General features: G+C 38.4%; 1 protein-coding gene across 1 annotated transcript; it reads left to right on the top strand.

The window, feature by feature from the left end:
* Positions 1-5,291: 5,291 nt before the first annotated feature.
* Positions 5,292-13,204, top strand: LOC138762458 (fibrinogen-like protein 1-like protein). The gene is made up of 3 exons (XM_069936216.1): positions 5,292-5,350; positions 10,643-10,836; positions 12,506-13,204. Exons 1-3 carry the CDS (start codon positions 5,292-5,294, stop codon positions 13,192-13,194), a joined length of 942 nt encoding a protein of 313 aa, XP_069792317.1. The 3' UTR covers positions 13,195-13,204.
* Positions 13,205-17,296: the final 4,092 nt, after the last annotated feature.

Genomic DNA, 17,296 nt, shown 5'->3' with positions numbered 1-17,296 from the left:
AACCCCTCTGCCCCCCCTTAATGAAAGAATCCCCATACACCAATACAAAAAATACATATGCAGGACAAATATATATGTATACAAAAAAAAAATTTGCTTCATGAAGATGTGAGTCTTAGATATTTAGTATGAACAGTTCCTTTGCTTGTAGAGCATTTCCACTGCCAGCGGGAAGAAGCTGTTCCTCAGCTTGATGGTGCTGATTCTGATATTCCTGTATCTCTTTCCCAACAGGAGCAGCTAAAAGAAGCTGTGTGCGGGGTAGAACCTGTTGTTTAAGCGATAAAGCAGATCAAGTCAAGTTGTCACCTTTCCCGTTCATACCATACTCTCATGGTAAAGACGAACCACAGAGAATATTTACATAAATATAAGTTAAGATAGAAGTTAAACACATAAAGTATTAAGACTTATATTGTAAGGGTCCCTGGTACTAAGGTACTCTATACACATATGTTCTGGGAATTCAGGAGTCTGATAGTCTGGGGGAAAAACTGTTGCCCATTCTGGATGTATGGGCCCTAGTGCTATAGTACCTCCTAACAGATGGCAGAAAGGAGAACAGTTTACATGAGGGGTTTGTGGAATCCTTCACAATGTTTATTGCCTTTCACCTGCATCGAGTGTTGTAAATGTCCCTCATGGTAGGAAGAAAGCCCCCAATGATCTTTTTTGCTGATTTCACTAGCCTCTGCAGGTTTTTGCAGTCCAAGGAGGTACAGCTACCAAACCAGGCAGTGATGCAGCTGCCCAGGATGCTCTCAATACATCCTCTGTAGAATGTAGTGAAGATTGGCGGGGGGTGGGGGGGGGGGGGAAAGGGGAGATTGACATTCCTCAGTCTTCACAGGAAGTAGAGGCATTGCTGGGCTTACTTGGCTATGGAGCTGGTGTTAAGGGACCAGTTGAGATTCTTTGCCAAGTGCACTCCAAGGAACTTGATACGCTTGATGATCTCAATGGTGGAGCTGTCAATGTCAGCAGTCAATGGTCAGAGGATGGAATATAGTGTGGGAAAACATTAGGCCATGACTTTGTTGGCATTTTCTTTAATGGTAGGAAGACTTGGTGCACAAAGAATTGGTGCCCGGAACATACATTTCTGAAAAAAAGGATACAAACACAGTACAGCAAGCAAATAGAAAGCCAAATGGTATGTTGTCCTTCACTGAAAGAGGGTTGGAATTCAAAAGACATCGTGTGGCAATCATTTCAGGCCCAGGTAAAATTGCATCAGAAATATTTTGTATAAGTCTGGTCTTCCTTCCCTACCCAAGGGAAGGGTACATCAGCAATAGAAGGAATTCAGTGAAGATTCACAAGATTGATTCAGTGAAAACAGGTTTGTCATCTGAGAAGAGATCATGCAGATGAGGTTTATATTTTAGAAGAATGGGGGATGATCTCATTGAAATATATAAAGTAGAGGAGTAGTTGATGTTTCTTCCATTTGGGGTGCTTTGATCAAGGTTGGAGTCTCAAAATTGGGGCTGCCCATTCAGGACAAAAATGAGAAGAGATCTTTACATCATTGGAATTTCTCCAACCAAGAGAACTAGAGAGGCTCAGCTGCAGGTACAGACTCTTGAATATTAAGGAGATATGGATTTCATGCAGGAATGCGATATTGTGATAGAAGACCAGCCATGGTGATTGGTGGATGGAGGCATAAGGGGATTTCCCTTGTTTCCTATATTAATTCTCATGGGGTGGTATGATTCACATCATGGTTACAACAAGTGATCTGGGTTCAAATCTGCTGCTGTCTGCAAGGAGTTGTACGTTCTCCCCATGATCTGTGTGGGTTTCCTCTGGGTACTCCAGTTTCTTCCCACATTGAAAAGAAGTTCAGGTCAATAGGTTAACTGGTCACATGGGACACATTAGGCAGAAGGACCTGTAACCCTAATGCTGTCTCTCTTAAATAAATCCTTCTCATGGATCATGTAGCATGGAAGTAAGCCCTTTGTCTCACCGAGTCCATGCAGATCATCAACCACTGATTTATATTAATCTCCTTTTATTCTCCCCACGTTCTCACCAACTGCCCCTGGACTCTACAACTCTTCTGCACACCATGGGAAATTTATAAAGGCTTGTAAGCCGACGAACCTGCACATTTTGGTATGTGGAAAGCCAGAGGAGATCCACATGGCTGCAGGAAGAATGTACAAACATCACCAAACAAAAAACCAGCTGAAATTAGGATTGAACGTGGGTAATTAGAACTGAGAGGTATCCACTGCACTGCTAGCCCACTGTGAGGCTTATGCATGAGGCAGGCATGGTCTGATTTCTCTTCTAGCAGAAGATATGCCCTCCACTGACACCCTCTGTTGCCCCTCCCCAGCAGATCAACTTTTGCTGCATTGATGTTTTAACTCACTAGCACCTGGTTCACGATAGAAGTTCACCTTCATGGGATTTTGGTCCTTGGATTCTCACACTCATGTTCTTAGGATTAGCTTCTTCATGCTTCCACTTCAGTAATGATCATGCTGAGTGCATCTTCCCAGCCAGAAGAGATGGGACAACCCATGGTTGATGTTCCATTCAAGGTATCCTAAAGAGAGGGAGAGAGAGCTTTTTGGCTTCACTTGGAACTCTTGAAGGATGACTCTGAACCAAAATGGGCATCCGTATGCCATCACACACCTGCTCCATGTGAGAAAGAGGAAACACACTACCCTTCACTCTCCCATTCGATTACTGCAATAAATGGGTCCTTCAAAGAAAGATTCAAGGGATTGGCCCTACACTCTGGAGGTTAAGTGAATGGGAGATGATCTTCTGGAAATAGTTCAGATTTTGGGGTGTATCATAAGAGCTCTGAGGACATTTTGTCTCTAGCAACTTAGAAATGAGGCACTATGGTCCCAACTAAATGGGTGAAATCTGAGATAAGAGGATTTCATTCTCCCTTCGAGGGTAGTGAATAACTGGGGTTCCTTACGGCAGACAGCAATTAATATTACATCATTAAGAACATTCAAGACCAAAGATACATTGATTTTTAGAGCTTAAAAAATGAAATGAACCCAAAAAATCAATTAAACTATTTATATTAATATGTTATAAATTCAACCCATTATTAATTAATTCAATCTCTTGGTGGAACCAGTCTTGTTCTGCACACTGGACACCAGTCAGGTCAGTCTCATATGTATCCAGTTTCACAGCTGGTTTGACTATTGTTGCTTTAACATACATGTTTTCACAATGCTGTGAAGTACAATCTGCTATAACAAAGGTGGTTTAATATATGTTAGTAATTGCACTGAGAAAATGATTCAATGAGGTTCCCAGAAAGACCACAAACTTCAGACTAACATGCATCAATAGCTATTTTGCTAAGATGGAGAAGTGATTGTATATTGATTCAAGAACCCACAGAATCCCAATTCTAAATTCAGAATTTATGTAGATTATAGTAGGTTTCTTCATGGCTTTGTTGGGAAATAGTTCATCCTGTTCACTTCTCAGGATTCCGAATGACGTGTTATTTGCCCTGCATCTCATACCCACATTGCCTTGAAAAAATGTGAAATACTTGTGTAGAGATGCCAATGGCTGTTCATGTTAGAGGTGAACTTGTCAGAGATCGCTTTCCAGTATTGTCTCTCCGATTGGTATTGTGTGCAAGTTTATCCAGTAACATGAGGAGCTTATGGTTGGACTTGTTTAAACTTTTTATCAGAAAGTAAAAAAAAACATTTCCCTGGAGTGTAAGAGGCTGAGGGTTGAGCTTATAGAAGTATACAAAATCATGAGGGGCAGAGATAAAGTGAATAGTTAAAACATTTTCCAGGGTAGGAGAGTCTAAAACTCAGGGACGTAGCTTAATGTGAGGGGGGTGTGGTGAGATCTAATTGGGACCAGGGAGAGACAACCTTTCAGACAGAGGGTAGTGGTCATATGGAATAAGCTGGTAGAGGAAGGTACAATTGAAATATTCAAAAGATATTTGGACAGGTACATGGAGAATAAATGTTTAGAGGATATGGGTCAAGTGAAGGCAAGTGTGATGAGTTCAGATGGAACTTGGTCATCATGAATAAGTTGGGCTGAAAGGCCTGTTTCCATGCTATGACTCTATTGGTTAATGGCTAACAAATGATTGGCTTTTTCTGGCTGGAATGTATCATTGATATGAGTGATATGTTGACATAATCTTCCCTGAGTAAAAAATCTGTATGTAAATAACATGTTGGATGTTTTGGCAATTGTACAAATCTGAATCTGTGCCTGCTCTAATTAGCATGTTAATTGGCAGATAATAGTTTTAGAGAGAGTGCAGATTGTTCAGGTTCCCAAAGAAATAAAGGAGAATAGCTGGTGTGTTTCTAAATGACCATGTTAGGGCTATGAAATTCAAATGACAGAGGATCAGTTTTGGAGGATGGATGGACTCGGTTAGTGAAGTGGTTAGAGCAACATTCTATTTGCCCGTTCACTTAAACTGTCTACATCTCACTGCAGTCTTTGCACGTATGCCCAATTTGCTTTTCCACTCAATTTACTGTCATCAACAAACTTAGATAAAGTATGTTCTTCCTCCTCTTCCAAAGCATTAATGTACATTGTGAACAGAGGTTGATCTAGCACCAGCCCCTGCGACATTCTGCTCACCACTGATTTCCAACTAGAGAAACACCCATTTATCTCAACTGTCTGCATTCTATTGGTTAACTAATCCTCGATCCATTCTAAAAAATTGCCCCAACTCCATGCATTTTTAGTTTAAGAATATATCATTTATGTGACTTCTTATCAAATCCCATCTGGAAATAACCAAGTATACTAGATCTGACTGTTCCCCTCTATCCACTCTGCAGGTTATTATCCTCAAAGAACACTAGAAAGCTTGTCAAACAGGACCTGCCCTCCCTGAATCCATGTTGCAACTGCTCAGTGGAACAATTTCTGTCCTGATATGTTGTATTTCTTCCTTGATGATAACACCTATCAGCATTACTTTGTCTATTCTGTTAAATGTAAATCAGGAAGATGAAATATAATGATACGAAGTGTACCGTCATACACTTTGGTAAAGAAAAAAATAAATGAGCATACTATTTTTAAAATAAAAAGAAAATTGAAAATACCCAGATGCAAAGGGACCTGGAAATCTTTAAGCAGGATAACCTGAAGATAAACTTGCATGTTGAGACGGTGGTGAAGGCGGCAAATGCAATGCTGACATTAATTTTAAGAGGAATATAAGGCTTTATAAGGCACTGGTGATACCTCGCGGAGTATTGAGCAGTTTTGGACTCCTCATTTAAGAAAGGATGTATGACGTTGAAGAGGGTTCAGTGGAGGTTCACAAGGATGATTCTGAAAATGAAAGGTTTATCTTACAAGGAGTTTTTGAAAGGTCTTGGGCCGTATTAGTTGGAATTTAAGAGAATGAGGGGAGATCTCAATAAAACATTTTGAATGCTAAAAGAATGGAAAGAATAGATATAGAAACTTGTTTCCCAAGGTGGGAGAGTCTAGGACAAGAGGGCACAACTTCAGGACCGAAGAGCGTCCATTTAGAACAAAAATGCGTAGGAAGGTGGTAAATCTGTGGAATTTATTGCCACAGGCAGTTGTGGTGGCCAGGTCATTGGATGAATTTAAGGCAGAGATTGATAGGTTCTTGTTTAGCAAGGCATCAAAGGTTATGGGGAGAAGGCTGGACAGTGGGTCTGAGTGGGGAAAATGGATCAGCTCATGATTGAATGGCAGGGCAGACTTGATCTGCTGAATAGCCTATTTCTGCTCACTTTTTTATGGTCTTATTTAGAGATTCATTATCCTGAAGTGGAGAGCTTTGTTTTATCATCTCTGACAATGTTCTTCCCTTGAAAGCATCATTGGATCTTGTGCGGACAGCTTTAGAAAACATTTCATAATCAAGCCATCCATTCCACCAACTTCATGGGTGCTTGTTGAGCTGACGACATCCTTGTTTCAACCACCCCACTGCTCTTCACCCACTGCATTCTTACAGCCAGACGTAGAACTCTGAGATGGATTTTAGTCTCAGTGCCATCTTCATCTTGCAAAGGCAATGCATAATGGCACTACCCATACATATTCCTATGAGCCAAACTCATAAATTATGAATCAATATTTATAGAGTACCCAAGAACACAAATTTGGTATCCTTATTTCCAGGAAACAAAGATTTGTTTTGTTTCAATGTTCACAACCAGCCACTTACATAGTACAGCAAACTTTTATCTTCACTTACGCAGACGTAGACAAGGGATCAAAACGGATGGATATAATAAACACCTGGTCATTATTTCATTTTATGGAAATGTTCCAAAGGCAGTGCTTTCATGACAAGGACTGAATTGCACAGGAGGCAGGTGATGTGGCCAAATATTTGTAAGAAAGTAATGACAGTGAAAGACAATAATTGATAAATAACTATTAAAGGAGCAGCATTCACCAAATGTTTAATTGGACTGTAAACAGCAATTGCTTTAGGCATATGATAAATAATCAAACTGTTTCATATTTGAACACGCAACATACGGGGACCTGATGATGCTACCACAATTCTTTTAAGTTAATCATCAAAATACTACACGCTTATGTCTTTAATCTTTGTTTTTTTTATCATACATTGCTTTAAAATCTTTTATTTGAGATATACATTTGAAATCTGCAAAGCACACCCATGAGCTTCTCAGCCATGAGCTCCACCTATCAGGTTTTTGAATGACACATAGAAGGAACAATAATTATGAACACATTTTCCCACTTTACGTCAATATTTCAAAGGTACTTAGTTGATAGCGAAGTACTGTGGGATATTAGCAGGTGAAAAGCATAAGATAAATACAAGCCTTTCCATCTTTTCTTTCCCTCCTATTTGTAAAATGGTGTAGAGCATGGCAACTTTGAATGGAACGCAAAAGAAACCTTTTCACTGTATCTTACTGCAAACACCACTAATTTAAAAAAAATCTAAAGTCTTATCCAGCTAATATGTCAAAAATAAATTCTGGTTAACTAACTTAATAATGCTTTTGATGCAAAAACCGAGAGTGCCAATGAATAAATTTTGGGTGATGTAGTAAATAAGGACATGCAAAAGACCCATGAGCCAGAAGAGCCTGTTACTGAAATGAGTGCTCGTCTTCAGGGTCTTATACTTTGTATCAAAAGGACCTTTTCCCTGTAGCAACAATAACAAATACCAGATGTCAGTTTAAGGTGATTGGAGGAAAGTTTAAGGCAGATGTCAGAGGTAAGTCTTTTACTCAGAGAGTAATGGTGGAGACTAGTACAACAGGGACTCTTAAATAGGCACATGGATGTAAGAAAAATAAAGGGTTATGGGTGTGAGGTAGGAAAATATTAGATTGCTGTGGAGTACGTCTACATAGGTTGGCCCAACAATATAAGTGACGGGTAGTGTTATAGTGCCAGTGACCTGGGTTCAAATCAGATGCTGTCTGTGAGAAGTTGGTACATTCTCCTCATGTCTGTGTGGGTTTCCTCCCACTGTTCAAATTGTACCAGGGGTTGTAGTTCAATTGGGTGTAATTGGACAGCACAGGCTCATCGGCTGAAAGGGTCTGAATCCATGGTTATAAAATTTTTAAAAATGAAAAGAAAATTAAATAGAACCAATGATTCGGACCGAAAGTGCTCAGGCCCAAGACATTAATTTTATTACTTTGCTATGAAGAATGTCACATGACCATCTGTGTTTGTCCAACACTTTTGTGCAATAAATAGTATTTTATTGTAACACTATGGTTTTATTCTTGCACTACTGCTATATGATGCAGAGATTGACTTGCCTTGATAACACACAAAACAAAGTTTTTCTCTATCTCCATACACATGATAATAAACAATTCAATATTTTTCCCTGTCTTTCAAATGTCTTTCCAGAAGAGGGATCTGGGAATACTGATATCTAATTGCCTGAAAATGGCATCACAGGTAGATAAGGTTGTAAAGAGAGCTTTTAGCATACTAGCCTTCATAAATCAAAGTATTGAAAATAGGAGTTGGGAGGTTATGGTAAAGTTGTATAAGACATTTGTGAGGCCAAATTTGGAGCATTGTGTGCAGTCTTGGTCACCTAACTACAGGAAAGATATCAATAAGATAGAAAAAAATGCAGAGATTTACTAGATTGTTGCCAGGACTTCAGGAACTAAGTTACAGGGAAAGGTTAGTGAAGCACGAAAGCCTGCGGATGCTATGATTGTAGTAAAAACAACGAAATGCTAAGGAACTCGGCTGGTCTTTTCAGTGTCTATAGGAGACAAAGATATACTGCTGCCATTTCAGGCCTGAACCCTTCAAGGAATAAGCAGAATAAGCCAGAAGCAGGAAATCTCAGAAAGTCTCAGAATTTAGACAATACTGGCTGGGGGAGGAATCCAGACCAACAAAAGATGTTAATTGTATATGATAATGGACGAGGTAAGAATTTATCATGTTTGTGTGAAAGGAGACAGAATGGAGAGACAGAGATAGGGAAAGGTGATGGGGAAAAAGGGGAGGGGGAGGGGGAGGGGTTTAATGAAAAACCAGAGAAGTTGATATTAATGCCATTCGGTTGGAAGATGAGGTGTTATTCCTCCAATTTGCGGGTGGTCTCAGTCTGAAAGTGCATAAGACAATGGACAGACAGGTCAGCAAGGCAATGTGATGAAGAATTGGGAAATCCATGCTATTACGGCGGACAGAGCCGAGGTGCTCAACAAACCGATCTCCCAGTCTGTGTTCAGTCTCTCCGATATAGAGGACTTGTCCATGGTCTTATGAATTGCTAGACTGATGGCATTATTATGAACTCCTCTGGCTTTCGTTAAAACCCTCCAATTATCAAATTAACATTTTTTATTGGTCTGTATTCCTCCCCCAGTCATCATTATCTGAATTCTGAGACTTTCTGAGATTTCCTACTTCTGGCTTATTCCTTGAAGAAGGGCTTAGGCCCAAAACGTTGGCAAAATATCTTTGTCTCCTATAGACAATGAAAAGATCAGGTGAATATCCTGGTGAATCTCGACTTCAAGTTTAAGTTTATTATCATCTGTGTATACAAGTACAACCTGACAAAACCATGTTTTATGGTCCTCAGTGCAAAAACATGCAAACATACAGGCAAATGATACATATGCAGTTTGTATATACATATATAAAAATAAATACATATTGTTAAATAGATTCTCAGAGGGTTTGTATGAGCTGTTTCTCACTCAGGTGGCTCTGATTCAGAATACATCAATATTCTCTATTGATTTCATATTCATTTTTGAGTGTGGCAACAATACGCAGTCTAACCAATACTTGGTGTAAGTACAGTTCATTCCACATTCCCTCCAATATTCTCTTAAAGCTTCCCCCACCCCCCTCACCCTTAATCCATGTCCTCTAGTTTTATTTCACCTACCCTCAGTAGAAAATATCTGCTAGCATTTACTCTCTCAATACCCATCATAATTTTGTATACCTTTATCAAATCTCTCTTCAGTCTTTTGCACTCCAAGGAATAAAGTCCTATCTTGTTTAACCTTTCCCTGCATAAAATGCACTGAAATGCTACAGAGCTGTAGCTACAAGGAGAGAGAAGATTCGTTTGGTTTATTCTCATTGGAATGAGGAGAGCTGAAGAGTGACCTTCATTGAGGTTTAAATTAAGAGAGGAAAGATATTACCTTTTTTCACAGGAAGTCTAAAACTGGAGGGAACAGGTTTAAGAGGGAGAAGTTTACAGGAGATCTGAGGGGTAAGTTTTTCACATGGGGTGATAAATATTTGGAATGAGCTGCCAGAGGAGGTGGTGGACACAGACACTATTATGTCTTTTAAAAGACATTTAAGCCTGAATTTGGATAGGAAAGGAGTAACAAGATACAGGACTAATGTTGGCAAATGGGATTATAGCAGAAACCTCACACATTCCATATGAAGGTGGGCTTTGATGTCTCGTTTCTGTGTTGTGGGGTTCCACAATTCTATGATTGAAAATATCTCACTCACTCATTTGTATGCTTGGATTTTAATATGTGATATTTTGAATATTTTGTTTCTCTTAAAGATTGTAAATGATTACATTATAACTTTGTTTAAGATTAGCTATCACAAGAATTAAGTGCTACAATATAGCACCTTATTGCATCGGCACAGGTAATAGGTAAATGCTCCAGAGAAAATAAACAAGATCATAAATGTGAAAGGTAATGGATAAACCTGAGGTTAAGCAATTCTGGATGGGGAGATCTATTCAGGGAAAATGATTCAACATAATAGCTAAAATCATTACATTTGTATTGTTTTATTACTTCTGTGACATAGGCATGTTTTTGAGATGAATGGTTTGCCAGAAATGAAGATTTACCTACAGATGAAAGATAACATTTAATAGACCCTACTACATGGTCCAGCTGTTGAGGCATTTACAAAATATTCTCAATATTTGCATTATAAACAGAGTTAATGTTTAATAGTCGTGACCATTAAGTTCACATTCCCTGTATAAAAGCAAACAGTAAACCATCTAATTTATATGCTGTGTAATCTTCTCACAGCAAGACTCTTGGTAAGTTTTGAGATTTTAATGGCAATTTTAAAATGTAATTTATAAGATTAATTAATGTGCTTTATCCTTTTGCAGGATCTCAATCATGAAATTCCAAATACAGTTGCTGGTTTTCGCAGTTACAACACTGTCTGTTCAAAGTGAGGATAATGAAAGATCAAAATATCTGATCTACAGTGGTTTGAAACTTCGAGTGGATAATGCTGCAATGGTACCTCCAGACAAAGTAAAGGAAATCATAAATTTGAGGGATCTACTTTTGAAAAAAGGTAAACCATTTCAATCACATTTTGCTCAACATTTCGACGTGAATAAAATTTATGGTCTCTCCTAATTTATTTTGATGAAAAGATGCTTGCACGTGCTGTCAATGAATATTCCTATCTTGTGTCTTCTCTTTGGCTTGGCTTCGCGGACAAAGATTTATGGAGGGGTAATGTCCACGTCAGCTGCAGGCTCGTTTGTGGCTGACAAGTCCGATGCGGGACAGGCAGACACGGTTGCAGGGGAAAATTGGTTGGTTGGGTTGTGTATCACCATGGCAAATGGGGAAATGGGACCAGGAGGGTTGCTCTGAGAGCCAGCATATTCTAAACAGGGTGAATGGAAACACATTCAAATCAAAGAGAAATCTGGCCCTTTTCCGTAGAAACTGAGGGATGGTCCACAGCGTTTCACGCAACATTTCAGTTTAGAGTCATTACCTATCTCCTTTGGAAGTGGAATAAATGCTTTTTGCGAAAAGGCCTTCTAAAAAGATAGCAAAAAAATGAAACTACTGCTTAAGCGAGACAATTGGAATAGCACCAGATTATTATACATTTTTTTTGGTGGGATATTATCTCTTTACTCAAGTTTCATCGAAACTCAACTCTGAGAATGAAGCACTCAAATTAGAAGTTAACTAATCCATCAACCTTGTTGATCATTGGAGCTTAATTCTAACTTCACCTTGGATGAGGCACAAGAACAGAAGAAACTAGATTATACTAATCATGCCACATAAAATGAAGAGCGAGGCTGGAAAGTGAGGGTTGTAGAGGATTGGTTGCCAATTCTATGACCAAGCTTCTCAGGGAAGTAGGAATCACAGGGCAAGCCCTCAGAAAGGCAATTAATTGAATCTCTCTCTGATTCGGCTGAAATGAGCAGTCACTGGCTGTGGCTGAAAAGGAGGGATCCTATCTGGGCTCCAAATGACCACCAGGAGAAATAGATATGGGACACACTCAGGTCTGATCAGCTTGTGGTGGGCCTCCTTTGGCAGAGGGTGTTGTTTTTAAAAGGCTGAAACACCAATGAATCTTGCGAGTACAAATGAAGATGTGTCCAATACCGGATAATATTCCCTTGTGGTCATCCTCCATTATTGTAATTGAGGTAACTGACCAAACTATCTCGATGAGAGAGGATCAATCTAACCAATACTGAAACATCAGGGATCGTAACACCTAGTCCTCTAAATCAACAATAATCTCTAACTCAGAGTGACAGTGATCATATTTGGCTGACCTGTGGTGGTGTACCTGAACCACAATTGGATCTTGGGCTGAAAGGGAAATGGCAGCTTACAGTATTCTACCATAACTGCAGGGCAATCATTATAGTTATTTTGATATCTGATTAGAATAATATGTTATTTTGAGTGACACAAGATGGTTTTTGTAATAGTTAAATAAAATGACTTGTAACTTATTCCCCCAAATTAAACTGTTTAATGTTAAAACATATAAGAACATCACAAATAAAACTGAGGTAAAAACATATTTTTAACAATTAAATGTCATCTTCGGTTGCATTGGTTATTCATAACCAGAGCCCGGTTTTCAAATGATTTGTAAATATATTGAAACATTTGTTAAAAATGTGCATGACTTTTAATCCAAATATATATATTAAATTACACAGTAAAAATAAATTAAATACTTTATTTTACAGCAAGGTACGCAAAAGACTGCAATGAACTCTTAAAGCAAGGATTTTCTGATGATGGTCTCTATGTCATCCAGCCTGAACCAGTACAAACAGCTCCCTTGCTTGTGGTGAACTGTGTCATGAAGTACGATTGTGGTGGATGGACTGTGTTGCAGCGGAACTCCAAAAATAGTGAAATGACATGGAATGAAACTTGGACCAGTTACAAGTATGGGTTTGGGAACATTCAGGGTGACCATTATATTGGCAACCAGTATATGCACTTCATAACTAATCAAATGTGGTATAAAGGAAGAGTACTTATGGAGGAGGAGATGAATGGAAAAAAATATTTGAGGCATGCAGAGTATGACATATTTCGGATAGGTTCAGTTGATGAAGATTACAAGCTATATCTTGGTGCATTTAGTGGTAATGGCGGGGATGCATTGAGTACTCCAAAAAATTTGGTTGATAATTTCTCTTTCAGTTCAAGGGATAGGGATAGGGATGGGGATGCAGCTAACTGTGCAGAGAAGTTTGGTGGTGGGTGGTGGTTTAATTCTTGTTCATCACCAAAACCCTTCGCTATGTTGACCCAGAAAGAATTTATTCACTGGGATCCTTTTTGCAAGAACTGTACTCATGTGTCTCTCTTGGTTAGGTCTGTCAACATGCATTGCTCCAGGAAAGGAATGAGATCAAGAATTTAAATTTATATCAATGTGCAATGTTTAGTCAAGTGTAACTATTTACTAGTACAATAAAATGCTTGATGTTCCTGAAACAATCCAGAAATAAACTTAATTAAGCACCCGTGGAGTTTTGGTTATTGAAGCAGCTAGCATTGTTTAATAATGTGCATGCACTATTCTGCAAAGTTATGAATGCAGCTTTAATCATCAGACAAATCTCCATCTCTCCGCCCCCCCTCCCCCCCCCCCTACCAAATCAACTGACTCCATCTATACTTTCCACAGCCTTGGAAAAGCAACCAACACGTTAAAAGCCTCCTCTCACTCACCACATTTTCTTCACCCTTCTCCCATCCGGAAGATGATTTACAAGCATGCCACCAACTTCAAAGGCAGTTTCTTTCTCTCTGTTATCAGACTCTTGAATGAACCTCACAAGTACAACCTTGTCATCTTTGCTCTGCATGAACTGCTTGTCTGTACTGTGTTTAACTTGCTGTTAGTAAGTCCAGATGGATTGCTTGCAAAACAAACTTTCTCCCTGCATCTTGGTACATGTGACAATAAACATGAACTTGAAATACAAAACAAGGTCATGGTGGCAAAAAAAAATGGACCAGCCAAGCTTCCTGGCATTCCATGTCATTGATATTGACAGAAAAATAAATTAGCAATGATATACAGTATATAAAATCTCTTGTATTAGGCACTTATGGGGATTGTTAGAGAGTTATCTGGTTGCTTGAGACTCACTCTTACAATGCCAAATGAATACACTTGCATTAAGAATAAATAGTTTAAAAGACAAAAATACTATACTGGACTTACACTGAACAAACTTCACTTGTATGAATATATGAACCTTAAAGCACTTAACCTTATTTTCAGTCACATTCTTTGAAAACCTTTAACTGTTGCTGCATCTGCAGGCTCTTGCCCCTCCACGGAGCTGCCCGAAAGACGAACAATAACATCATAATTAGATTTCTGATTTATTGTCAGAGCACATCCATGACATCAAATACAACCCTGAGATTCTTTTTCCTGCAGGCGAGACAGAATTACCACTTATTGGTAGTGCAAAAAAAAAACTGTACTCAATGTACACATGTAAACAAATAGAAAATGTAAAAAATTCACTGTACAATACAGAGAAAAAAAAAATCAATAAAGTGCAAAAGAAAGGATCCTTAAATGAGTCTCTGATTAAGTTTGTTGTTGAAGAGTCTGATGGTGGAGGGGTAACAGCTGTTCCTGAACCTGGTGGTGCAAGTCTTGTGGCACCTATGCCTCTTTCCTGATAGTAGCAGCGAGAACAGAGCATGTGTTGGGCGATGTGGATCCTTTATGTTGCTGCTGTCCTCTGACAGTGGCATTCCCTGAGGATGTTCTCGATGGTGGGAGGGTTTTGTCTGTGATGTTCTAGGCTGTGCTCACTACCTTTTGCAGAGCATTACGCTCAGAGGTATTGGTGTCCCCATACCAGACCGTTATTCACCCCTCCACCATGTTTACAGATAAAGCCTTACTAATATACTTTATAATGTACAAATAAAGATAAAGACTTACTAATCAGGAATAAGGAGACACTTCAAGAGAGTCACCCCAACAGTGAAAGGCATCAACCATCTCTTCATCCTAGGTGATACCATTTTATTCAAAGACAACTTTATTCAAACACTGTTGCAAGTAAAACACGATCAAGGAACTCTGATGCTTTATGTTTGCTCCCATCTTCACCAAAGGTTAATATGTTACTTCAGAGAACATTTACTTTCACAATTTTCTTTCTTTTTAAAATATATTTATTGAGTTTAACATGCAAGCATAAATACAGAATTGACAATTACATAATAATTCATTTGTATACAAGTATCCACAAAAATGCCAATAAAAAAACAGATAAAACTATCAATAATTGAATATCATTCCTCAAAAAAATTAAATTGAAATGATCCACGTAACATGTTAAACCCGTTTGCGGAAATAACTTGTATAAAATAAAGGGAAATAAAAGAATAAAACCAAAAAACTAAATCTAATTTACCCCCTCCCTCTAATCAAGGTGACCCTAAAAATTAATAATAAAAAAAATGTGGTTCCATTATGCTGGCCTCTGGAGAACAGGCAATGAACCACTGGAATGAAGGTCATTTTTATGCAAATATTGATCCATTATGTGAGAAACGCAAAATTTTTGAAGCTTCCCTGATTCATATGTTTTGGGAGTGTCCAAATTTACAGAGATTCTGGAAAGACATTTTCCAAACTTTTATCAACAATTCTTAAGATCAATTTGGAACCTTGGCCGTTAATTTCTGTGTTTGGTTTTTCTCGTGATTTAGATAAACATATCGGCATCTCAGGAAAAGGTTTTTTAGCTTTTACCACGTTGATAGACAAGTAATTTTATTGAAATGGAAAGATGCTTTATCCCCTACTCATACACAGTGGTTACATGATGTAATGTCTTATATAAGTTGAGAGAAAATTAGATACAATATTAAAGGTAGAAAGTTTCAATTTATGAAATTGTGGGGCCCATTCTTAGAATTATTTTATAATTGGAAAAATTAACAATTACTGTATGTTTTGGTGTTTCATTGCCTGTTACTTCTACAATTTAAAATTTTTATTTATTCTTATCCATTCCAAACATTTATTTATTTATTTTCCTTGACACCCCCACCCCGATTGTTTGAGGTTACCAATTGCTTCAATTCCGATAATATGCATTTAAGTATCATGCATTGCCACACTCAAGAACTATTCTAACATCCATTGTATAGCACAGTTTTTACATCAACATCTGTACCTAGGATATAGAGACCAAATATTACAATGCATAATACATCAACTCTTTATGTACACAAACTGCGAACCAATGGGTGCAAATGAAAACTGACAGTGTCTTATCACTAAACCATTGAAAATTACATCTATAAAATGCTCAAAATAAATTTTTTAAAATATAGTTTTCAAAGCTTACAGAGGAATCTGGACCAGCTTAAAAAATGGGCTAAAAAAAGACAAATGGAATTTAATGCAGACAGGTGTGTGGTGTTGCATTTTGGAAGGATAAACCAAGATATACATCTTAAAATGGTAGGGCACTGAGGAGTGCCATAAAACAGAGGGTCTGGAAATACAGATACATATTCCCTGAAAGTGGCATCACAGGTAGGATTATAAAGAAGGCTTTTGGCATATTGGCTTTCATAAATCCAACTATTGAGTACAGGAGTTGGGATGCTATGTTAAAGTATAAGACAGTGGTGAGGCCAAATTTGGAGTAGATATTTGTGAAGATATCAGTAAGATAGAAAGAATGCAGAGAAGATATACTAGGATGTTGCCTGGATTTGAACTCCACTGAGAGTAGGTGAGATACAAACCAGAGAACATAGGTTAAGGTTGAAAAGGGGAATAGACAGAGAGTGGTGGGAGTGTGGAATGAGCTACCAGCTGAAGTGGTGAATGGAGACTTAATTTTAACATTTAAGAAGAATTTGGACAGGTACACGGATGGGAGGGATATGTGGGGCTATGGACTGGATGCAGGTCAGTGGGACAAGCAGAAAAATGGTTTGGCACAGACTAGAAGGGCTGAAGGAGCCTGTTTCTGCTATGTAATGTTCTGTTGTTCCAATAAAATAGGTTAAAAATCTGCAAGTTTAAAATTGCAAAAGCAACACATAAATCTTTTGAGAAAATGGGAACAAATATTCAGTCTGTGGAGTGCTTTGGTCATGCTTTGATTGTAGCAGCTGTTTGAATAAAGCTGCGTGAACTAGTAATAGAATCGCACAGAATAAAGAGATGGTTGATGCTGCTCGTCATTTGTGGTGACTCTCTTAAAGTGTCTCCTTATCCCTGCTTAGTATGAGTCGCCTCAGTTGGAGGCTTTATCTGTAAACTGGTGGAAAGTGGGGGGTGTTAATTATCCAAAATATTATTGTTTGTCTTTTGCATGGTTCCGTGGAGGGGAAGGAACCTGAAGAATATGATTGTCACTTCATCAGTTATTTTTAGGGTCAAATTAGAAGCATGCCCCTTAATTGCTTTATTTGTTTTTTTTCTCCAGGAGAGGAGATAGTATTGACAATCTCAGAAGGGAATT

Source organism: Narcine bancroftii, chromosome 4, assembly GCF_036971445.1.
Source record: "Narcine bancroftii isolate sNarBan1 chromosome 4, sNarBan1.hap1, whole genome shotgun sequence".
In the NCBI taxonomy this organism is placed as follows: Eukaryota; Metazoa; Chordata; class Chondrichthyes; order Torpediniformes; family Narcinidae; genus Narcine; species Narcine bancroftii.
This window is presented reverse-complemented; position numbering and strand designations above follow the sequence as displayed.